Genomic DNA, 25360 nt, shown 5'->3' with positions numbered 1-25360 from the left:
CTATCACGTGATTACCCCCTCTGTCTATATTCAATTGAATATGTTCAACATTCCTGGGGAAATTTTTGCATGCACTTCGAACTTTGAACGCTATGGTAGTTTTTCTTCAGCTATTTCATCATTGAAAATGATTCTTTGCTTTCTCTTAGCTCATTATTAGGGATATTCTAATACAGATCCACACCCAATAAATTTTAGTCAAACAAAAAGTTTAAGTATTCGCACCATTCGATTTCCGAAATACACGAGGTGTTCCTGGCATTTTGTCATCCGATTAAGTTAATCTATAAGGAAGACTGATTATTAAGGTATAAACTGTATTTTAGAAAATACTGTACGAAATTTTCGTTGATTTTGAGCGTTATAGAGGCTTTAATAGGGGCCTTTTCACGTTGTGGTCGATTGACATTTAAAAAATTGTTTCAGATTCGAAATGTTTTGTTGTAGTTATGATATTTGTGAGAAAACAGTTATACTGACCATTTAAAATGCTCTAAAATATCCATTATATGCATCTTTTGACGATTTAAAAACCTGAAAATTAAAAAGCGTTGCAACGCGAAACGATTGAATAATTTGGAGAGCTCTGTTGGTGTCGTTATATGTTGTGATACTGCGAGGATTGCTTATATTAAGTATTAAATACAACACTAATTGTATGAGCCCGGATGGCCGAGTGGTCTAAGCGATAGACTTTTACTCCTGGGGTCAGTGGTTCGAGCCCATTTGAGAGTTACATTTTTTTTAAAATTGTTTTCTTGCTTTTTTACTGGAGACTTATAGATCCAATGTTTAAATTTATCAATACAAAGAATTTAATGACAAACTTCAATATCTGTCAAAATTTGTGAAAAGGCCCCTTTAATGTCTAAGGCTATTCCGCCGAGTATACACATTTAAAGTATTGTATACATTATATAAGCAATCTTCGTAGTTTCGTTAATTTAAACGACAACAACAGAACTGTTAACAAACCGTGTACATGAATGCTGTAAACATACAGTTGTTGGCCAAGAACACAGGCTTATACAATAAAGCAATTCTTACGTATTTCACATTGCTATAAGCAGCTTAAAACCGTCTTTTATGCACAAGTTGAAATTCTTAAGAAAAATTATTTTAAAAAGTTATTTGAAAAAAAAACACAACAACTAAGCGGTGTTTACTTCCACTAATGTTTAATTGTGAACCCCACACAGTCACGTGATCTGCAACCTGGCTAAGCACCTTTCTCCATGTTTAGTTTGGTCTACATTACGTATTATTCATAAAGTTTAGTTCCTGTTTGTGTGTTTCAACTTTGATGCGTATATGTGTGTCTTGTTTCGAGCTGCTGTACTGTTTCGCACTGTTTGAGAATTTGTTCCTTTGGACCATTTGTCACAGTAAGGTTTCTCTCCTTTTGAGTCGAGTTATTTATAGAACATATGAAATATCACGAACAACGAAAAACCCACTACGGCGGATCACTACACACGGTACGAGTTTCAGATTGGGTACGAGTTACATTTAACAGACTTAACGGATGTTCAGGTGTGAAATCGGATTACGATAAGTTAAAAGGTTTCTTTAATTTATAGTCTAAAATCCGAATACTTCCAATAAAACTATACAATTATTTTTTTAATGTAAATGTCATGATAATTTCCAGTAAATTTCATGATAATTTCCAGCATAGGTTGTAATTAATTTTGTTTAATACTGTTGTTGCACGGTCTACTTTCGATTTTAAATCGAAAGTAAAATATAGTATTTGTGATTGTTTGATAAAATCTGTATTTAAAGTAATAGAAAGTTACAAATCGTCGGTTTAACGTTAAGTAATATCCGTTAATTGGGATGGAATTTGATACATGATGATATTGCATTGGAAATAAGGACATCATAATATGATACTAAAGCGAAAGCAGACATTGGCATTGGGTCTCAAATGAAATCTGAGTCAGTTCAGTATAACTACCATGAGTTGAATTAACGTTATAAACCGACAAAAGTGCATAAATTTATACATTGCAATCACTTGGTTAAAAAATACACGTGTTTCAAGACTATTGTTTTGGTTTGCGATGGTCACTTCACACGGCGTTTAACTTTCGATTTCATTTCACATACCCGTAGCCGGGGGGGGGGGGGTTCACATACCCGGGGGGGGGGGTTCACACATCCCGGGGGGGGGGTTTCACATACCCAGGGGGGTTCACATACCCGTAGCCGGAGGGGAGTTCACATACCCGTAGCCGGGGGGAATACCCGTAGCCGGGAGGGTGTACCCGTAGCCGGGGGGGGGTACCTTAACCCGGTAGGGGAACCCGTAGCCGGGGGGGGGGGGGTTCACATACCCGTAGCCGGGGTGGGGGTACCCTTAGTCGGGGGGGGGGGGTGTACCCGTAGCCGGGGGTGGTTTCACATACCCGTAGCCGGGAGGGGGGTTCACATACCCGTAGCCGGGGGGGGGGCACATAACCGTAGCATGGGTGGTACCAATACCCGTAGCCGGGGGGGGGGCTCACATACTCGTAGCTGGGGGGGGGGTACCCGTAGCCGGGGGGGGTACCCGTAGCCGGGGGGGGGTACCCGTAGCCGGGGGTTCACATACCCGTAGCCGGGGGGGGGGTACCCGTGGCCGGGGGGGTACCCGTAGCCGGTGGTGGGGTACCCGTAGCCGGGGTGGGTTTCACATATACCTGTGTTCGGGGGGGGGGGGTTCACATACCCGTAGCCGGGGGTTCACATACCCGTAGCCGGGGGGGGGGTACCCGTAGCCGGGGGGGGTTTTCACATACCCGTAGCCGGGGGGGGGGGGTTCACATACCCGTAGCCGGGGGGGGGGGTTCACAGACCCGTAGCCGGGGGGGGGTGGTATCCGTAGCCGGGGGGTAGTACCCGTAGCCGGGGGGTACCGTAGCCGGGGGGGGGTAACACATACTCTTAGCTGGGGGGGGGGTTTCACATACCCGTAGCCGGGGGGGGGGTTTCACATACCCGTAGCCGGGGGGGGGTTCACATACCCGTAGTCAGGGGGGGTTTACATACCCGTAGCCGGGGGGGGGTCACATACCCGTAGCCGTGGGGGGGATTTCACATACCCGTAGCCGGGGGTGGTACCCGTGGCCGGGGGGGTTCCCGTAGCCGGGGGGGGGGTTCACATACCCGTAGCCGGGGGGTTCACATACCCGTAGCCGGGGGTTTACATACCCATAGGGGGTTCACATGCCCGTAGCCGGGGGGGGGGTTCACATACCCGTAGTCGGGGGGGTTCACATACCCGTAGCCGTGGGGGGGGGCTACATACCCGTAGCCGAGGGGGGTTCACATACCCGTAGCCGGTCGGGTTTCACATACCCGTAGCCGGGGGGGTTCACATACCCGTAGCCGGGGAGTGGGGTTCACATACCCGTAGCCGGGGGGTCACATACCCGTAGCCGGGGGGGGGGTGCGTTGGGTGCGTTCGCACCCAATGTTTTTTGACGAGTAAAAATATATTTGAACTATAAGATGCACCCAACTTTATTCAACGCAAAAACGATTATTTATCTTTTCCCTGAATCCAGTGAGTCTTCGTCTTTAAGCGTTACAATAATGTTGAATTCAATTTGCTACCGACAGGAAAGAGAGAACATTTTAGATTATTATAAACGGAATGTTATGCCAGCTTCCGAAAATGACGAAAATCAAAAGACACTCGTCGACTATTGCCGAAGAGTAATGAGTCACTGGTTAATAATTTTGCATTATAATACGATTTATAACAATTAACGAGTGTACACAGCATTTTCGACATACTGCGTTGTGAACGGTTGTCCTTTTATTATATCCCCGTACAACCAATTTCGGATCACCTTAAAGGTGTTTATGCAAAAAATATCAGCTATGCTCAAGACAGGATAATTTTTTGTTGTTGTATGGCAAGAAAACAAATCATTTCTACAAAGCAATGTAGTTTTTTTTCTAGTTTACCAATACCTTATGGCATCTGTTCTGCTCCACATACAGAACTGTCCACAATGTTTTAACTATGTCAAACTTGACACTAGGAAATATGCCATACTCTGATACAGTTGTTATGATGAATTTAAAACGTTATAACATATATGATCAGGTGGACGTTAACGTTAAATGTTCATATACTGTGACGGATCTTGAATATACGGACAAATAAGTCCATATTTTGTCTATAACGTCCTGATATACATGTATAAGGGCTTTGAGACGATAGGACCAGTAGCTTGTGTTTGAAGTGTCTTTATGAAGCCTTAATTGTTGTATTCTGAAGTTCGTTTGGAAAATGATAACTAATTTGTTAACAATAATTTCAATAAATACAAGAAACCAGTTAAAACATTTTTATTTCTGTTTAGTTTTGATGCAGATTAAAAAAAGACCCAGTTTTGTTAATCAGTGTTTGTTGTACAAAACCATATTAGCACGTTAAGAGCAATTTTGAAAAAGTCAAGTTTTTCCTTTTAATTTGCTTGATTTAGGAATGGTAGAATTTTGGAATGGTAAAATACACCAACGTTATCAAGATTCCAATAAATAATGATATTGTATACCGTTCTTATTGTTGATTTTATATTCTATCAATGTGTTGTTGCATATGTAAACATAGTGTGTGCGCGCATACTAGCTTCGGGTATAAAATAATGTATTTCCGTGACTGATCAGAAAAGGTGGTTATTGAGAAACGGCAGTGGGGAATACTTGTATGTTATTTCATATTCATGCCGATCAGTCACTAAGTAATGTCAATGAATGTGAATTTTCATATAAAAAATGCTCAATAACTTCAGTCTCTGAATTCAGATTAAAATCCACCAAAATGCAGGATTTTACTTTTCATTTTCAAAATTTTCTAGAGAGGGGGCTCCAAACCCCCGATTGTAGGAAGGGGACAACCCCTCCCTCACCTACAGCCACGCCACTTCGTGGCTAAATAACAATCGTTGATGGGAAAATTCGCATCCCCGTTTTCAAAACTCTGGCTACGGAACTGTTTCAATTCTTGTATTTTTGAATGGTATGATCCGGGCTGGAACATTGAAAATCGCTTTCGATACAATCAAGGCATATATTTACATTTGATAGAATATGTATATAGTACAAATTAAAAACAAAACCGCCCAATCAAAATATTATGTATTATAAAAATGTGTTCACACTATTGATTTTCGTAAAACTGTGAGATACGAAATAGTCGAATTGAACGATTTTTTCATTGTATGCTTTATCATGTGTAGATGCATATCGGTGGCCTCTCTGTCAAAATGCTGCCTCTCTGTTCATTCTCGGCTGCCTCTCTGTTATATACAAGAAAATGGATGATCGACATTTACAAAACATGTAAGAAAATATAAAATTAAAACCCGTAAACACATGTGTCAGTGATTTTATTTTGCTATAATTTGTTACAGCCTGTGCTTTTTGAATTGGGAAAATTAGCGCGATAAACCGTGAAATTGGGAAAAATAGCGCGATAAACCATGAAATTGGGAAAAATTAAGCATTATAAATAGGATTATAAGTAACAGAAACGATATTGTTTTTAAGTGCAAGTTCAGGGAGTTTTCTAGAAAAGAAGTCTGGTCAAATTGTTTTTTTTTAATCAATAAAAGTGGCAAGTTTGGGAATGATTTATGGACAAAAATGACTAAATTCAAGTTATATATTTTGTAAAATGTTTATAAATAAAGTTGAGACCTAGATTTAAGAAATCATAATTAAGTTATATGAGACTTCTTTCTAAAAAAAAAAAAAAAAAATTTTTTTTTTTTTTTTTTTAAGTTGGGCTTTTTTTCGGAAATTTTGGTCAGAATTTGGGGAAAAAACGTGTATTTTTGCGATTGGGAAGCAGCCGAAATTCGGCTGTAAATTTGAGCAAAAAAAATCACTGTGTGTGCATAAAAAGAGGAGGTCCATGAGTTGAAGCATATATCCAGCTTACTGTTCACAGTATTCCGCAGGTCCAAACACATATCACAACCTCTATCGAAGATGGGATGATGACGAGGTTGGTGGAACAATCGTGCATACATGCCTGTTTATGGTGTACTTAATAAACTAAACGTATGGTTAATAAGTTTATTATACATCCATAATAAAATATCAGGCAACTTAATAATACGCGTGCATCTGGTTAGCACTATCAATAGACTTGGTTAACTGTGGGAGGCTTGTATGTATATGCTATCAGAGAGACGCTGGGTATGACTCATGCATTCAATTAAAGGCCTATACTGTTACATCCTTTCTCTTTTACAAAAGATAGACCTGATCTTTTATGTACCAGTAAGTTATAAAAGTCATTATTATTTGCTTAAGCATATGCACATATTAAGCAGTATAAATGATCTCAAGTTGCTTTCATGAAATCATGCAAATGATGAATGAAATACAAGTAACTTATGTGTCAAAAGTATGCAACTTATTACAGCAAACTATTTACAAAGTTAAGCACATAGTCTTTGAACCGCTCAGGTGGCTTAACTTGTCGACCTGATCTAGCTTTTGTGATTAGTGGTTCACTAGAAAAATGTTTTTGTTTCTCTTAGCCCTTATCATTTGGAATTTCAGTGGGAGGTAATTCTGGTGCATCAAAAAATTGTTCATTTTCACGATTTTCTTCCCTTGGAGTGTAGAGTTCCAGCGTTTTTCCTCAGATGTTTGCGATTTCTATTGATGACGCCGCCAGATTCTGTTCTAACATCATACGAGCGATTTTGGGGGTTTGCCTCAAGTGTTCCCTTTCCCATGTTGTGTTCCGTTCCGTTGGTTGTATGCGAACGGTGTCACCAACGTGTAATGGTTTCATGTCAAGTGCATTGCGGTTGCAGTAATGCGCTTGACGTTCTTTACTTTCCTTGAGCTTGCGGTGTACATCATTGTGTACTGCAGGCTAAAGCTTTGAAGATTTGATACGTAGCAGTGTCCTTGTTTCTCGATTGAACAACTGTTGCGCTGGGCTATAGCGAGTAGATTGTTGCGGAGTATTCCGGAAATTTAGCAATGCTATCATAGGATCAGTGTTCGAGTGTTTTGCTTTTTAACCAGGTTTTCCGAAGGAAAAAACTGGTTATTAGATTGGCGAATGCGGGCGGGCTGGCTGGCTGGCGGGCTGGCTGGCTGGCGGGCTGGCTGGCTGGCTGGCGGGCTGGCGGAATAAGCTTGTCCGGGCCATAACTATGTCGTTCATTGTCAGATTTTAAAATCATTTGGCACATTTGTTCACCATCATTGGACGGTGTGTCGCGCGAAATAATTACGTCGATATCTCCAAGGTCAAGGTCACACTTTGAGTTCAAAGGTCAAAAATGGCCATAAATGAGCTTGTCCGAGCCATAACTATGTCGTTCATCGTCAGATTTTAAAATCATTTGGCACATTTGTTCACCATCATTGGACGGTGTGTCGCGCGAAATAATTACGTCGATATCTCCAAGGTCAAGGTCACACTTTGAGTTCAAAGGTCAAAAATGGCCATTAATGAGCTTGTCCTGGCCATAACTATGTCATTCATTGTGAGATTTTAAAATCATTTGGCACATTTGTTCACCATCATGGGACGGTGTGTCCCACGAAAGAATCACGTCAATATCTCCAATGTCAAGGTCGCCACGACTAAAAATAGATTTAAAAAAAAAAAAAAACTTATAAAGGGGGTTAATTTTTTTTGGTCATTTCAAAAGTTCAGTTTGAGTTTTCTCCCTTTATCAGATTTTTTTTTCACAATGAAAACCTGGTTTTGTGACAATTTTGTCCCTTGTTTCATTATGTTCTTGGGCAGTTTTACAGCATTCCCGGCTTTTCCGGTGTGGGGAAATCGAGCTGACGCGTATGAGTGAGTAATGTCCCATTCATTTTCAAAAGCTTTGAACTGCTCAGACTTGAACACTGTAGCTTGATCTGACACAAGCGTTTCCGGTATTCCGTGTCTTGCGAAGTGTTGCTTAAGCTTTCTGATGATAATTTGGACGTGGCTTGTTCCAGATAATCGATTTCAAAGAAATTGCTGAAATAGTCCACTGTCACTAAGAACTCTTTGTTGTTGAATGTGAACAAGTCCGTTGCTACTTTAGCCGATGGCCGATCTGGTACGTCGTGGCTGATAAGCGGCTGCTTATACTGCTTCCTATCGAACGACTGGCATGTTTCACACTTGCTGACGTAATCCCTTATTTCTGACGTTATGGTCGGCCAATAAACACTGTTGCGTGCTCTTGCTAGACATCCCTCAACACCAGTGTAAAAATGAATATGTTCTAGCGCGTGTTTACGCATTGATTTCGGTACCACTACGCGATCTCCTCGGAATATAATTCCATTTTCGCATGAGAGTTCATCGCGCACTGATGCATATGACTTTACTTCTCGTGGTTTATTTTACCATCCGTTGCGTATTTGATCAATCACGATTCTTAAGGTCGGGTCTGCTAGTGTTTGATTGCGTGGATTGTCTTGTTTTGCTTGAGAAAGCACAAGATAGTCCGTCATTTTAGTATTTTCAATCTCTCTTTCGTACTCCGAGAGTAGAACGTCGTCGAGTTTCTTTGAACCATGGCCATGATAAGCTCTTGAAAGCGTATCCGATATGTACATGTGTTCGCCTTTCTTGTACACAATGTCATAATCGTATATTTGCAGTTTGAGTAGCATCCTCTGCAAACGTTCGGAGCTCTGATCAACGGCTTTTTGCTTATTATTTCAAGCGGCTTATGGTCACTCTCTACAGTCACTTTCCGACCATATACATATTGGTGAAACTTCTCAAATCCCAATAGCACAGATAAGAGTTCCTTTTCGATTTGCGCATAGTTTATCTCCGATTTTGACATTTTTCGACTCGCAAATGCAACAGGTTGTCCACCTTGAAACATCACACAACCCAATCCGGTATCGGATGCATCACATTGGATTGTAGTTTCGAGCTTTGAATCGAAATATCGTAGCACAGTGGCATTACACACTGCTTGCTTGCTCGCGCGTAGTGCTCCGTCGTGCGCATGGGACCACTGAAATAAGTTTTCCTTGTGTGTTAGCTGGCGTAGTGGCTCACACATGTCACTGAACATGTGTAGAAACTTTGTCAAATAATTGAAAAGACCTAATAGTCTCTTCACACCCTTCTTGTCTGTTGGTTTCGGTATTTTCATGATTGCTTCAACTTTCGCGGGGTCCGGTTTCACACCTTTGTCCGTTAATAAATGACCAACGAACGGCATGCTTATCTTATGTAGCTGTAACATGTCATTGATTAGCTTAATGTTGCGTTCTATGCATCGTTGCAACAATTTCTTCAAGTTGTTATCATGGTCTCTTACGGCTTCGTCGTATGCTGAGCCTTTGCCGTAGATAATTATATCATTAGCTATGGCGCATATTCCACTGAGACCACTAAGGCTTTCTTGCAAATACTGCTGGAAGTATTCCGGTGCTGGAGATATCCCAAACGGCATCTTGAGTCAATGGTACTTTCCGTAAGGCGTTTCAAATGATGTTAAATAGCTTGACTCCTCATCTAACTTGACATGCCAAAAAGCATTTTTGACATCGCATTTACTGAATACTTTTGCTTGTGTTAGCTCTGGTAATAAATCTTCAACCACTGGCATCAGGTAGTGGCTACGCTTTAGCGCTTTGTTAAGGGGTTTAGGATCGATGCATAGACGAACCTTTCCAGACGCACGTTTCACAATTACCAAACTAGAAAACCAGTCAGTGGGGGTGTCAACTTTCGCAATTGTCACATTATTCTCAAGTTTATCTAGCTGCTTTTTGAGCTCAGGTTTCAACGATAACGGCACGCGTCGTACAGGCATTTTCACTGGTTGAACAGTATTATCAACGTTCAAATGAATTGGCTTAGAAAATTCTCCTTCACGAATGAAGACTTTTGAATATTCCTGTTCAATATCATGCATTGACAAACAATCAGAGTTCTCAACAGGGCATATGTTATGATATGAATTTTTATGAATTGCATTTCTTGTATTGCTTCTTCTCCCAATAGCAGGTTTACATCTTTATCAATCACTAAAAATTCAACATTGTACCTAGCATGTGTCTTGGGATTTTTTATCATTAATTTGAATATTTTCATTCAGCTTTGATCACTGATTTGTCATACATTCTAAATTTTGAGTCAGTGCATTAAATTTCAACTCCTGTGATTAGTGACCGTGGAATGATATTTGTTGTCGCGCCCGAATCTAATTGGAATTCGATTGTTTTCCCAAGTTTCACTAGTAACATGTTTGCATAAATTTTGTTTTGAAAACATTTTGCTGCGTTTATTGTTAATATGTCATCGCAATTCCCATCATCTGAAAGGTCACATTGTTTCACATGGCTTTTGTGTTTTGATTTTCTGGCTGAGCGACATTTTGACGCATAATGATTAAGCTTTCCACATTTTCGGCACTTTACTCCAAAGGCCGGGCAATTGTTTTGCAAGCAATTTGTTCCACAATAAGGACATTTCTTGACGGCTGACTTAGGACCTAAGTTAGGTCCTCTGTGATTGCTTTGCTTTTGTTGCGGCTTCGATTTTGGTTTATGAACATGCACATCGTCGGACACAACTGACGCACCATTGCTCATTGTCTTTATTTTTGCAGTTGAGGCTTCTGCGGCCCTGCACATATCGATGCATTTTTGCAAAGTTAATTTGTCTTATTGTAAAAGACGTTTACGCACCTGTGTGTCTCGTATACCGATAACCAATCGGTCTTTGATTAAGTCATAGTTCAATTGTCCGTATTCGCATGTCTTGGCAAGTTGGCGTATTTTTGACAAATACGTGTCAAATGAGTCCATCTCACCTTGTACGCACGTATAAAACAGATATCTTTCGTACGTTACGTTTGCTTTCCCAACACAGAATGCTTCGAATTTCTGTAAGATGACGTCATAATCTTCCTGGCTTTCGGCCCGAGTGAATGCGAATTCCTCGAACACGTCCATAGCTTCCGGTCCTATGCATGTAAGGAACGTAGCGGCACGTAAATCCCGTGCTTTGGCACTAAGTCCTGATGATTTTTCGTAGTAAATCCACAAGCGCTTAAACTTTTTCCAGTTTGTGGCAATGATACCGTCCATGTCGAGCTTTCCCGGAAACGGTATTAACGATGGCATTGTCGCTGGCGCTGCTATCGCGGCTGCTGGTGATGCTTCATCACCCATGGCGTGGATCCAGATAATTGGCACAGATAACAAAATATTGTGTTTTGAAACTGTCCGAACGGATTAATCCAATTATCAGCTACTTCTGTCACCATGTTTATGGTGTACTTAATAAACTAAACGAATGGTTAATAAGTTTATTATACATCCATAATAAAATATCAGGCAACTTAATAATACGCGTGCATGTGTTGAGCGCTAGCAATAGACTGAGTTAACTGTGGAGGCTTGTTTGTATATGCTATCAGAGAGACGCTGGGTATGACTCGTGCATTTCGATTAAACCTTACGTTCAATGTACGCTATATAGTAATTTTCATCAATTTTACTTAAAAAAATGCCTAAAATCGCTCTCGTTGTGGCACGGGAAGCCTCTCGATCGGCTCACTTTTCTGGCACGGGTAGCCTATCTAGTCGTCGATTGACACTGGCATGGGAACACCCTCCATTACATTTCTTGTTAATAAACGTAAATATTTGAACAAGTATTGCAAATTAGATCAAACTAAACCGCTTGATATATCAAAGTTTTCTTCTCGAGTGGATATGACTTATTATAGGCTAGGCTTTTACAAATTGAATCTTGTATTGCGCCCTTTTTTAGCTGTAAATATTTCATTTTTGAATATTTATGAACACAATTTTGTGCTTTTGGCTATTGACGAAAATTGAAAGATAACATTGGTATCAAATGAATAAACTTTGAAACCAGAGCTCAGTAAACCAGGAAGCAACTAGTCCGAGTCAATGGACAGGGACGGCATGATACTTATTGACTGGTTCATCCACTTGTAAAAAGCCGTTTTAAAAGGACGTTTTAAAATGGGCCCTTTTGAAATTCTGAGGCTAGCCGGCGACAAGTTACTTGACTTGCATGAGAATATCAATGAACTCGTGGCATTTTAACGAATCTTTGGTTTTTGCATTATGTACTGTAAACACGTGGCACCAATATGTGTTCATTATTTCAGCAATATATCAACGCGATTTTCATTACTTACGGATTTATACATGTACATAAAGATACCACAAATATGTAGCCGATAGCGTTAGTCCAAATAATTACGTTAAAGCGGGTATATACGATCTTGTCAAATATGTATTAATTAATATAAAATGTGTAAAAAAACTTATTATACATATATTTCAATATAAACTAAAATAAAAGTTAAGAAGAACATGTGTCGAAAAATGCTAAATAAGCCAGATATTTAATTCTGAAATCGAAAAAGGCTGTACAGCCGAATTCGCCAGCATGTATATCATGCATGAACGATGTGAATCTAAATTTAGTTTAACGGTTCATTTGAAATTCCTGCAGCGAAATCGATTCATACGACACACGAACACTTACTAAAAAGACGAATGCATCGGTAATTGTATGAAAATATGTACGAATTATCTTCGTTACAATCGGCTCGGGGCGCTAATTTGTATTTGCTGCATTTTATGAAATTTGTCTTATATGTATCATTTGTCTTGCATATTGTGTGTTATTATAACATATTTGTTTCAATATATTACAATTCAACACATATAAAAATCGTATAATCTCGCTTTAAAAGTGATATTTACATACAATATTCTGACATTTTAAATTTTTACAATCAATAATTTTAACACGTGTCAAATACGGAATTCGGATAGTGCCAAGTAGATTGTCGCTTGTCGACCTTCGAGGTCGACGCACGACATTAAAGCGACGCACGATATGACACTCGACAATCAAGATTTGAGTGTCGCATATCGCGCTGGATTTTAGAAGAACACATGACTACACATGGCATATTTCTATTTACTATTATGAAAAATAAAATTGAACTTGAATTTTATGACAGTTTAAATAAATTTATTTCATGATAAAGATAATCATTTTATCATTACGATGCTTAAAATACACCGTTCCCATTGTTGCGAGGAACGGCTATACAGCCTAAAATGTAATGGAGAGTGTTCCCATGCCAGAGTCAATCGACGACTAGATAGGCTACCCGTGCAAGAAAAGTGAGCCGATCGAGAGGCTTCCTGTGCCACAACGAAAGCGAAAGTAGGCATTTTTTAAAGTAAAATTAATGAAAATTACAATATAGCGTACATTGAACGAAAGGATTTGATCATAAAGATGAGATCAAAGACACTAGATATTTGACATATTAGGGAAAAGCTATGTTAAAAAGTCATCAAAGTGGCATGTATGCACGATTGTTCCACCAACCTCGTCATCATTCCATCTTCGATAGAGGTTGTGATAAGTGTTTGGACCTGCGGGATACTGTGAACATTTAGCTGGATATATGCTTCAACTCATGGACCTACTCTTTTTATGCACACATTTGTTTACGGGTTTTAATTTTATATTTTCTTACCTGTTTTGTGAATGTCGATCATGCATTTTCTTGTATATTACAGAGAGGCAGCCAAGAATGAACAGAGAGGCAGCATTTTGACAGAGAGGCAACCGATATGCATATACACCGTGTCTATACTGTGTTTAGCAAAATATACCTGTAGCCATGCGTATTTAAGTTAAGACACTGAAAACGCACTTTTAATTTTCGAGCGGAAACACGTTTCAGTGTTCAACAAAAGTTTTTGTGACTTTTTTTTTATTTGGTGCAATTTTTGGTCCCTTTTCTATAAGTATCGTATATATAAACTAAATATGATCAATTACTTACAAAGGAAAACAAGTTATATATAAATAGCAATGAACACCATTACTTTTTTAATCGGATGACGATGTTAAACTTTTATTTTATTACTTATAAATCTTCTTGATACGTTTATATATCGATTTCGATTTTCTGTCGTTAAAGAATAAGCCTACGACTTTAAACGGGCCGTCCAACAGATTTTGGCATGTATTGAAAGTTGCCATTAAATGCTTTATTTTGATAAATTTTAACATTTGAACTAAAAATCTCCAGTAAAAAAACAATAATACAATTTAAAAAAAAAAGGAAAAAAAAGCAACCCTCAACAGGGCTCGAACCACTGACCCCTGAAGCCCTGGAGTAAAAAGTCTCCTGCCTAGACCACTCGACCAACCATGCTTATACTTAGAGCGTATGCGTTTGCAATCCTCGTAGTATCCCAAAATAAAACGACAACAACAGAACTTTCCAAATTATTCAATCGTTTCGCGTCGCACGACGCTTTATAATTTCAGGTTTTCAAATCATCAAAAGATGCATATAATAGATATTCAAGAGCATGGTAAATGGTCAGTATTACCATTTCCTCACAATTATCATAACTAAAACGAAAATTTGCGAATCTGAAACAACTGTTTTAAATTTTGTCAATTTACTAAAACGTGAAATCTGTTGGACGGCCCCTTTAATTCTCAAAATGTCCGAAATTTTAGTTTATTACATTTAGTTCGTTTCAGGGAATAGCGCTTATGACAAACGCTTGTTTTGCAAATTACAAGATTTTTCTTCTAAAGACGTAATGTATTTGCGCAATAAGAAAATTAATTGCTTATCACTTAAAACGTCTTAAAATGCACGATTTTTATATGTGTTAAATTATAATATATTGATAAAAATATGTTACAATAGCACAAAATAAGCAAGAAAAATTATAAATTGAAGACGAATTTCATAAAATGCAGCAAAGACAAATTAGCTCCCCGAGCCGATTGTGACGAAGATATTTCGCACATATTTTCCTACAATGACCGAAGCATTCATCTTTTTATTAGGATTGGAGTTAGTGTTCGTGTGTAGTATGAATAGATATCGTTGCAGGAAATTAAAATGATCCGTAAAACTAAATTTAAATTCACATCGTACATGTACATGCATGATATACATGCTGGCGAATTCGACTGTACAGACATTTTCAATTGCAAAATTAAATATCTGGCTTATTTCGCAATTTTCGACACATGTTTTTTCTTAACTTTTATTTTAATTTTTATTGAAATATATGTTTATATGTATAATAAGTTTTTTTTTATACACATTTTATATAAATTCATAAATATTTGACAAAATCGTGCATACTCTCTTTAATTGACGTTTTGTTAATATAAGAAAAACAGAACACGCAAACTGTCTCGAACTTATATTAAGCACCCAGTCTCTTAGAAAGGCGTCCAATCGTTTCAGTATGTTTCAACTTATCCGCGTAAACAAATCTTTTCAGAGCATTTTGTAACAGAAAATGGCTGCCCCACCAGTTTCTCCAATGTGTTTCCAAAACAATTTTGAAAATACGATTTCTGATGACGACGCTGATGACTGTGACCAAAATGGAGATTATAAACCCAGTGAAGAAGAAATTGAAGTCGACAACGAAAATGCGACAACGGGTTTGAATTGGCATCTGTTTTCATCTGCATGCGTTGATAGCAGACAAACTTCATTTGAAATGACGGTAGAGCTATTGCCACAAGATGCTAACGATTTGTCGGACCAATCTATTCAAGATATAGACGTAGTCGGAATTCCCCCAATAGGTTATAAGTCAGGAAAGACTAATACCTCGTCTTTTCCGATGAATTTTAAAGAATCGTATGCTTCCCCATTGATCAACTGGCAAACCGAACAATTGAAACAAGAAAATAAAAAATTTATGAGCGAAGTTTCGAATAATGTCGATTTAAATCATACATGGACCGGCCATTTTCAAGCAGAAAGTATCAATCAATATGGAAATAAAGATACACGCGCAAAGGTGATTCAAAATCAACATGTGGGACCAGACAGCGATTCACTACCGTCTAAACCAAAAAGATCAAACAATAGTGAAAATGTTCAGGATCAAACGAAAATCAGAGGGGAAGAATTTACTGTCGCTCCAGCATCGAGCGAGTGGGTCCTAACAGAGGACGATCTTAAAGGCTTAAGTACCTATACAGGGAGACCGGCGAATGTGAATCGAAACAAAAGGAGAGCTCCCATGCGCAACACAGTTCCAGTGGATGCCTCAGAATTAACATTACCACCAATACCAGGTATGAGCATTCTGTCCAGTTTTTTCTTCAATGTTTAACTTACTAATAAATCGCCTCTGGAATCATAAATGCCACACGTTCACTCACTGTAACTATTAAAGCGGGTATATACGATTTTTATATGTGTTATATTGTAATATATTGATAAAATATGTTACAATAACCATATATAGGCAAGAACAATTATACATTAAAGCCGAATTTCATAAAATGCAGCAAAGACAAATTAGCGCCCCGAGCCGATTGTGACGTACATATTTTCCTACAATAACAGAAGCATTCGTCTTTGTATTAGGATCGGAGTTAGTGTTCGTGTGTCGTATGAATAGATATCGTTGCAGGAATTCAAATAAACCGTTAAACTAAGTTTAGATTCACATCGTACATGTATGGTATACATGCTGGCGAATTCGGCTGTACATCCGTTTTCAATTTCAGAATTAAATATCTGGCTTATTTCGCATTTTTCGACACATGTTCTTCTTAACTTTTATTTTTATTTATATTGAAATATATATATAATAAGTTTTTACACATTTTATATAAATTCATAAATATTTGACAAAATCGTATATACCCGCTTTAATGTCAATCAAGGGAATATTCAATTTCATGTTTACTGAACAGGCGAGAAATGAAATGAGAATGCGCATTTTATTTGCTGTTTTAACTTTTCAGACACTTTCAAGATCCGTCCGAAATCGAAGCACAAAATGACATTTATCATGCCTTTAAGCCACGTGGCAAAGGTAGCCAATAGCGACGAGCAGGACGATGACGTCATTTTAGCTCACCTGACAAGCGCTGGCATAACCGAATACGTGCCTTGTATGCAATGCTCTGGAATCAACGGTTACAGCAAAGCTCCCGAACAAACATTCCAAATCAATGGCAGATGTCAACGTTCGTGTTTTTGTTACTCACCGCATATGTTATTATATTTAAGCTGAATGGGGCGCAAACTCGTTTAAGTATGCTGAGGAAACGGTTATATTTGTTTGATGGCTCAGTTTAGAATTTAGCATATTGATCGTAAAAGAAACTCTCTAATTTTGAATGATGTTTATCTGATGTGGAAATATGAAACCATTGTTTCAAAATATCGTGTGTACATATTGTAGAGTGTGGCGGGGCAATGACATCCGCGTTGGATGCCGTTAAAGCGTTGCGACGTTTGCAGTCAATGTTCCAAGACGACAACTTGATCGTTCAAGACGTCCGTAACGATGGCAACTGTCTATTTGCGGCAGTGGTGGATCAGTTGAGAACGCAGGGGAATTTCGAACACGACATCTACAGTCTCCGAAAGGCCTCCGTAGAGTACTTACGAACTAATCCTTATGCGGTATGTGAATTTATATAACAAGTAAAATAGATTGGTTTCGTAAGCGGCGTACATTTTCAATGTAGCACTTTGAAAATTTGCTAAAAAGTTATTTAAAACATAAGGAGGTGCACCTGCAACAGCATAAATGAATTGTGATTAAAAAAAATAGATTTCACCAGTTTCATTGCCAAAAGAGTTTTCCCAAATGAGCAATTTATGCAAAATATGTAGCATTTCTCTCGTCAATTGGTGAATGAAAACAAATCGTTAAGTGATGGAATAGTCAAATATGCAATAAGAGAAATATTGTAACTTGATATAAATAAATTATGTCAACGGTTGTAGGACGATGGTTCCCGTCTGGATGCATTTTTGGCTGGTGTAACCTGGGACCAGTACCTGTGGCAGATGGAGGGAGATGGCGTGTGGGGCGACCACATGATTCTAAAGTAATTATTGTAATAAGAGCCACTCATGCGAAAATAGTTCTTATGTCATATCCGGCCAGCGTACCTCAAGCCTAGCATGGGCATTCGAGACGTCTGGTCAGGACCTACATGGTCCGCTGAAAAGTCACGCAAGGTTTCGTTGTCTGCTTAGTGGACATGGTAGGTCTTGACCAGACTGAGCAAATGCTTGTCTTGACTTACGCTTGCCACATATGGCATAATACTCATTTTCCCTCGGCGTGGTTCATAATACTCATTTTCCCTCCGCGTGGTTCATGACGGTAATACAATACGGTTGAGTTTAACGGGAGTGTGATAAATAAATGCTTATGTAGCCTGCGTGTGAAAACAAGAATTTATCTCAGGCTTTAAAGTGGCATTTTCACGTTTTGGTAAATTGACAAAACTTTTAAAAAATGTTTCAGATTTGCAAATTTTCGTTGTAGTTATGATATTTGTGAGGAAACAGTAATACTGAATATTTATCATGGTCTAAAATATCCGTAGGTTGCATCTTTTGACGATTTAAAAACCTGAAACTTATAAGGCGTTGCAACGCAAAACGATTGAATAATTTGGAGAATTCTGTTGTTGTCGTTATATTTTATGATATAACGAGGATTGCTTACATAAAGTATAAAATACATTACGCATCGTATGAGCATGGATTGCCGATTGGTCGTCATCTAATGTTAAAACTTGTGACCCAACCCTTTTGCTGTTTTTTATATACATTCGATAACATCAATAAGTAGTATATCTACTCTATGCACTATGCACCATATGTATATATGTAAGAATGCATGTACGAAGAAAAATGCAATAAAATATAATTAATGTTAAATTGCCGATTGGTCTAAGCGATAGATTTTTACTCCAGGGGGTCGGTGGCTCGAGCCCGGTTGAGGCTTATTTCTGTTCTTACTTTAACTGTATTCTTGTTTTTGTTCTTGAGCTTTTAAGATCCAATGTTTACATTTATCAATATAAAGCATTTAATGACAAACTGCAAAACATGCCAAAATCTGTGAAAAGGCCCCTTTAATGTCAGTTTCATTATTACTGCATTTCAACAGACGAATGGATCATGTTTTAGAATAATCGATTCCTGTCTTTACCTGTTAAATTTCAGTGCCATTGCCGAGGTTCTGCGTATGAATATTGTTATTTATGGTGGAATTGCGGACCAGCGCAAAACAACCATTGTGCCTAAGTCTTGTACAGGTGAGTACTTTACAAAAATATGTCGTGATATATTGACACATTCGAGTATTAATATTTTGGACAAGCATACATATGGATAGGAAAAGACGGTAAACAACTTCGGAACCATTTAAGCATGTTATTAAAATTATTTTAAAAGCTCAGATTGTGTCTATTGCTGCGACACACGGACGCGGACACATAACATGAAATTATTCTTAGTTTTGATGAGTAGGGAATAACTTTTTATTTTAACTAAACTATATTATTGGAATTTATTTCCTGTCACTTTTCACAAAAAGAAGAAATTGATAACACCAGACCGTCAAAATGATACTACAGTTGCTACTCAAAAATGTTAATTATATTAAATAACCAATAAGTTGAAGTTGACTATATAAAAAATAATAAAATGCCCTACCTCTTAAATTATTAAGGCGTTAAGCCTTAAAAGTGTATTATCTCACATGCTTTTGAAAATTGTGTCCCTTAACTGAGAACAAATATTTCGCTTTTACCTGAAAACAAATAAATATCTACTACATTTTGACCATGAATTGAAATTAATATTCAATAGTGCACTTGCCTTTCAAGTGTATTATTGATTGTTCGCTGTACAACGCTTATTTGGAGGCGTATTTTTTCTTGTTTTTAATCATTAACGTTTGATTGGTTTGATATTACTTCTTAAGAGAACATTGAAAAAAGCGTACATAGCCGATTACTATTTACACAATAGTATTACCTAGTGTTAACTGTTTAGACCCATTAAATAAAAGCTGTATGAGTGTTTACCTATGCAATAATCTATTTATTTTAACATAATCTTTATGGATATTTTAGTTTGCAAGATAAGAACGTTCGTTGATAAAAAATGAACTATTTTTAATCATGATACATTTGATTACCAGGGATTGTTTAACCATATCTCGATTATTAAAGACGTACGGAGTTTTTTATCCAATTTTTGTCTTAACCCTTTATACGTTATTTAATGGTGTGGTTTTTAGTTTTTAAATTGCTGTAAAAGTTATACTATGGTAACAACGGGTTTTTAAATAATGTGAACAGTTCTTAACATTTCACGTTAAAGGGAAAACCTGAGGATGTACATCACCAAAATTTAATGTCGTTTCTTGTTCGCTGTACACGTATCGTGTACTATCCTCTAATTATCCACCGCCATAGGCGGATGGATATAGTTTTGGCGTTGTCCGTCCCTCTGTCCGTCCGTCTGTCCGGGCGTCCTTCCGTCCGTCCGTCCGGCACTTTTGTGTCCGGAGCCATATCTTGGAAGTGCTTTGGCGGATTTCATTGAAACTTGGTATGAGTATATATATATATATATATATATATATATATATATATATATATATATATATATATATATATATATATATATATATATATGGATAAAAGGATGAAGCACGCCAAATGGCATTGTACACCATCTGTTAAAAACATAGTTATGGCCCTTTGTATCTTGAAAAAATGCTTTTTCATGTCCAGGGCCATATCTTGAAAGTGCTTTGGCGGATTTCATTGAAATTGGTATGAGTATATATATGGATAAGAGGATGATACACGTCAAATGGCATTTTACACCATTGTATAATAAAGGAGTAATGGCCCTTTGTATCTTGAAAAAAATGCTTTTTTTGTGTGTTCGGAGCCATATCTTTGATGTGCTTTGATAGATTTCATTGAAACTTGGAAGGAGTATATATATGGATAAAATGATGATGCACGTTGGCGTTGTCCATCCGTCCAGAAAACTTTTGGGTGCAGAAGTACATTGGCGAGGAATATCAATTCAATGAATTTGATTGTTAATTTAAACTTATTCAAGGACATTAAACTTCGAAACTACCTGTTTGTCATCTTGTCTATTTATATTTTAGACCAAGCCATTAGGGGCGATGTCCGTATTGGTCACCTAATTGAATCGCATTACATTAGTTTGAGGAAAAAAGACTGGATGGAAATATTAGGTGAGTGAACATATGACATGTATTGAAAATGCGTGTTAGTGCCCTGTCAGTTGTTTTTATAGTAAATGTATTTGAATAAACATATTGCAAACATATGTCACTAAAGGTCTTAAATTAAAACATATATTCGACTGATTTTCAGATACACACCACGGCAATGACCACAAACATAGTTTAGAAACTTCAGGCAATGCCAGCTTCCCTTTAAATCATTTGGATATGATAATGAAACTCGTTATACAATGCGAGTACGTGCAAAGCTTAACTCCGAATCAGGCTCGTTTATTCAAACCTTCGAGTGCGAGAGGGAAAGAGGAGACGATACAAATTGTAGGTGACTTCCTTTTAGAAGCAATTCCTACGCCTTATTCAGGACCGACACTTGAAAGTGTCCCATTAAGCAATGCATTCTCGCATGAATCGAATGTGACATTGATACCGGTTTTTTACTCGCCACATGATACAATAGCTCGATTCGAAAATGACCAAGCGGCTCCAAAAGATGTTGTGATTTCCGGTAATCCATCAGAAGGTCCAATCAAATTGATTCCCATTAAACCGTCGTTATGGAAAGGGCTAGTGCATTATTCAAACGGCATATCTTACCTGAAGACTTTTGAATTATCTGTTGACCTAATACCCGTTATTCTTAAGGAAACCTTATTATATGGAGCAAAAACAATTGGCTTGGATGTCAAATGCATCATTTCATTTTGGTGCGAATGGCCAATCAGCGCATTGGAATGGGTTTCCAGAAATAGACCCGGAATGTTCCCAGCTTACGATTTAGTACATTCGCTATTTAATGGAGGTTGCGATGTAGTTCCGTGCTTTTGTCAGACGGAATATGGCGATGTTATTGACGATTGCACAAATGTTTCAGATGCAAATACTCCTATACACTGGTGTTTATCGTTTGCTGTGCCTGAACGTTCGCTTTTCAGGAACTTGTCAATGCAACAGCATAGTTGTTTTCTGATTTATAGAGCTATGGTTGAACAATCCATTACTGGTCATGTCTTGCCGTCCTCTATCGTCAAGAGTTTATTTTTGTATGCATGTGAGAATATTCCACAAAACGATTGGGAAAGTAAACCAGGTCATTGCTTATTGCTATTGCTACGAAATACATTTAACGCCTTCAGCAGAAGATTTTTGGCTCATTATTTTATTTGTTCGAAAAACTTGCTGCGATGTCTGTCAGAATCTGTTCTACTAGAGTGTGCGTCAGAACTTCAGAAATGTTGGTCCCGTCCGATTGCAGCGCTGAACCATGCGCTAGAAACACTCAACGTCGCCAGTTCAGAAATCGGACCTGTGCTGGATCAGATAATAGCTGATATGAATGAGTTTGTTGTCGATGGAAACGCGAAAAAGTCATTCGTTAACTGCCTCTATCCTTCATCTGGATATATTATGCAGTCGATGATAATAAACGGAGAATATGAAAAAGCTTTAACAACAATCCAAGACATTCAGACTCAGTTTGAGAATGTTTTCTCAAAGCAAATTAATGTCGAACAGATCATCGTATCTGTTCTTTCAAGAACGAACATGTGTAGTCAATGGACTTTTGCATTGTTTATGGATATTCGTTTGGGAACGCAGATCTCGGCTGCTATATGTCAAGGTTTACCAAAAATCCACATCTCTGAAGTGTTCGGCCCCAAGGCCACGGAGCTTTTGGCCGATACAGTAATGCCGGAGAGTGCAAGTATAGAGCATGGAGACTTGACGTATGCAGGCACTGTAATGGAAATCCTGCAGAAACTTAAAAAAGATGACGCTATGATTGTTGTCATAAAATATTATCTTGAAACATATTCAAGATTGGCTGGAGACAGCCTTGTGATTCCTGTCAGAGACGAAGCGGCTCGTAATGGAATCATTTCTGCCAATTCAGGTATGGTGAAACTTGTGGGAAGTAAAGCAGCCGTTACAGAATACGAACTTTCTTCAGCTCTACCTTCGTACCTGAACTATTTGCATGGCTCCCTGTTCAATACATGCAAACCTCTAGGAAAGATTGAAGAATATCGGTCAGTTTTCCCGGCGTATAGGGCTTTAGCAACGCTTGTAATGAGTGAAACCTTTACACGCAATGTTCGTGTCATAGAAAGCTGTCTTGGGGGAGGTGGATCATCTTCAGAGAGCATTTTAAATGAGCTCATGAGTTCTATGCACCCCAGCTCAAGACAAGACGATCACGATGCTTTTGAGGCTTTCGGCGAAAATTTTTGAAAGAAAAAACTACCAGCTAGAACCGATGCCCAAATGGATTTATTTTATTGATGAATTGGTAGGTTCAGGGTTTGCGATCATTCGGTTCCCGGTTCAGCCAATAATTTCGTATGCACCTTTTCACCCAAATGCGTCAAAGGTCTCTTTAGAATAAACATATCAATATTCCGTTGCTGAATACTGTCTCGCGAGTAAATCCTGGTATCGGATCATAACGTGATCAGAGAAAGAGATTGAATGTTGACTAAAGATACATGTCGATATCAGATATAAACATTACCACGTCGTAGCTGACAATTTCTCTCAAACCTTTATATTGTATTTTGTTCAAGGCAAAATCGATGGATGGCCGTTTTAGCGAGAAATCTTTTAACACACATTATCATGCTTTTTTGTGTTGATTATTGTATTGTGTTGATTATTGTATTGTGTTGATTATTGTATTGTGTTGATTATTGTATTGTATTGTGTTGATTATTGTATTGTATTGTGTTGATTATTGTATTGTATTGTGCTGATTATTGTATTGTTGCATTATGAAAAACACAACCATTGTCTAATGTCATTATAACGACATTAAATTGTTGCACGTTTTTACAAATTATGCTCGTTCCCGCGCGTGCGTGCGCGCGCGTGTGTGTGTGTGTGTGTCAATTTGAGTCCGTTGTAATATTGTTAAAACTTGTTAATATTTCTGTCATGTTGTAAAAACTTCTATCGATTTTTTTGTAAATATTTTATTTACATGTTTGTATATGATTATTGTGCGAGATAGTTATTCAGTGTGTAACAAGATATTATTATACAGATATTATGAATACATATTTTACCTAGGTATTACATGATCTAAGGTATTGTATCACATTGAACGTTAGGTAAAATGCTAAATACATGTTAATTTTGAGTTGTGTGCGTCTTGAAAAATGGTTGCATGTTTTAAATGTCAGATATTTTTTTTAAAACATTTCACGCTTCAATTACTTACAATCGGAATATAAGACTTATTCATGTTTTATTCCATTATTTTTACTAATCGTCAATAATTAATTTGTTATTTAATATGATATATTTTCTCTCAGCTCTCTCATCGAAGCTTTAGTGCAAAATTGTTAACGTAACATCCGCTGAAAAGAGTAGCCAAACACGCGTTTTCAAATAAACGGTACTGAAATAAAGACGTATAAAATTAGACATTGAACCGAGATTAAAAAAACATGAAACAGATGGTTATTATATGTGAGATCTTCCTACGAAACAAAAAAAGTTCTACAATTCCGAAAAATAGGATGTAGAGCGTTGCGCCTTTTATATTACATACTTGTATAACTTTATATGCACATGAGTTCATTATGTCGTTGGGTTATCAAATGCCTTCCTAGTAATACAACTTTATTTTTTTGTTCAATATTCATTCTGTTTTGAGATTAGGGCACTATATCATGTTTTCTTAAATTATGATTTGCACATTAATTTCGTAATGCGTGATAATTCCTTAATATTTGACTATTAATTGCTTCAACAACTATATCGTGTTAATTTTTAATTATTGAATAAACTTGCCTTGATAAAGATATCGGTGTCATTGACAAGAATGCAATATGTTTTGTTAAAATTTATTCGAAAACGTGAGTGATGAATTTGAAATATGTATGCTATATTGATAATAAAGCTGATTATATGATGAATAAAGCTGAGTATTGATGTTGAATATTAAGCCTCAAGCCTTGGTTTGTCAGCACCAATTTTGTTACTTCAAAAGCGATAATACGCTCTGGCTATAATTAGTAGGTACACAATACGATTTGTATAAGAAATGTGATATCGTATACATTCCTGGTTGGTGGGCTACTAAAAGATTTGTTCATATTTCTATGTTTTCCTTTTCCAAATTAGCTAATTGTGTTCTAACTGTTGGATTATCAAACAAGTATATATGTAGAAAGCAGCTTTTACTCTGTATCCACTGTTTTGAAAAGGACTGTGAGGCTGTTGACAGGAATTGGGAATTTAT

General features: G+C 37.6%; 1 protein-coding gene across 8 annotated transcripts; it reads left to right on the top strand.

The window, feature by feature from the left end:
- Positions 1-1210: 1210 nt before the first annotated feature.
- LOC127860009 (uncharacterized) lies at positions 1211-25038 on the top strand. 8 transcript variants are annotated; one of them, XM_052397696.1, is made up of 9 exons: positions 1493-1563; positions 13585-13629; positions 15328-16138; positions 16817-17041; positions 17260-17483; positions 17811-17914; positions 19047-19138; positions 21019-21108; positions 21251-25038. In XM_052397696.1, exons 3-9 carry the CDS (start codon positions 15346-15348, stop codon positions 23347-23349), a joined length of 3627 nt encoding a protein of 1208 aa, XP_052253656.1. In that variant the 5' UTR covers positions 1493-1563; positions 13585-13629; positions 15328-15345; the 3' UTR covers positions 23350-25038. The 8 variants fall into 8 exon arrangements, with proteins under 8 accessions (XP_052253662.1, XP_052253655.1, XP_052253658.1 ...); XM_052397701.1 differs by having other exon boundaries at positions 1516-1533; XM_052397702.1 differs by lacking the exons at positions 1493-1563; positions 13585-13629 and adding an exon at positions 1211-1385.
- Positions 25039-25360: the final 322 nt, after the last annotated feature.

This window comes from Dreissena polymorpha, chromosome 15 (genome assembly GCF_020536995.1).
Source record: "Dreissena polymorpha isolate Duluth1 chromosome 15, UMN_Dpol_1.0, whole genome shotgun sequence".
Lineage (NCBI taxonomy): Eukaryota > Metazoa > Mollusca > Bivalvia > Myida > Dreissenidae > Dreissena > Dreissena polymorpha.
Note: the sequence above shows the minus strand (reverse complement) of the source record. Positions and strands in the feature narration are given on the sequence as shown.

Bases quoted from the DNA above. Each gene is read 5' to 3' on its own strand.
- LOC127860009 (XM_052397702.1), top strand. From the start codon at position 15,346: ATGGCTGCCCCACCAGTTTCTCCAATGTGTTTCCAAAACAATTTTGAA. The intron at 17,042-17,259 runs GTTCGTGTTTTT...TACATATTGTAG, and splicing joins AATCAATGGCAGATGTCAAC to AGTGTGGCGGGGCAATGACA. The intron at 19,139-21,018 runs GTGAGTACTTTA...TTTATATTTTAG, and splicing joins TGTGCCTAAGTCTTGTACAG to ACCAAGCCATTAGGGGCGAT.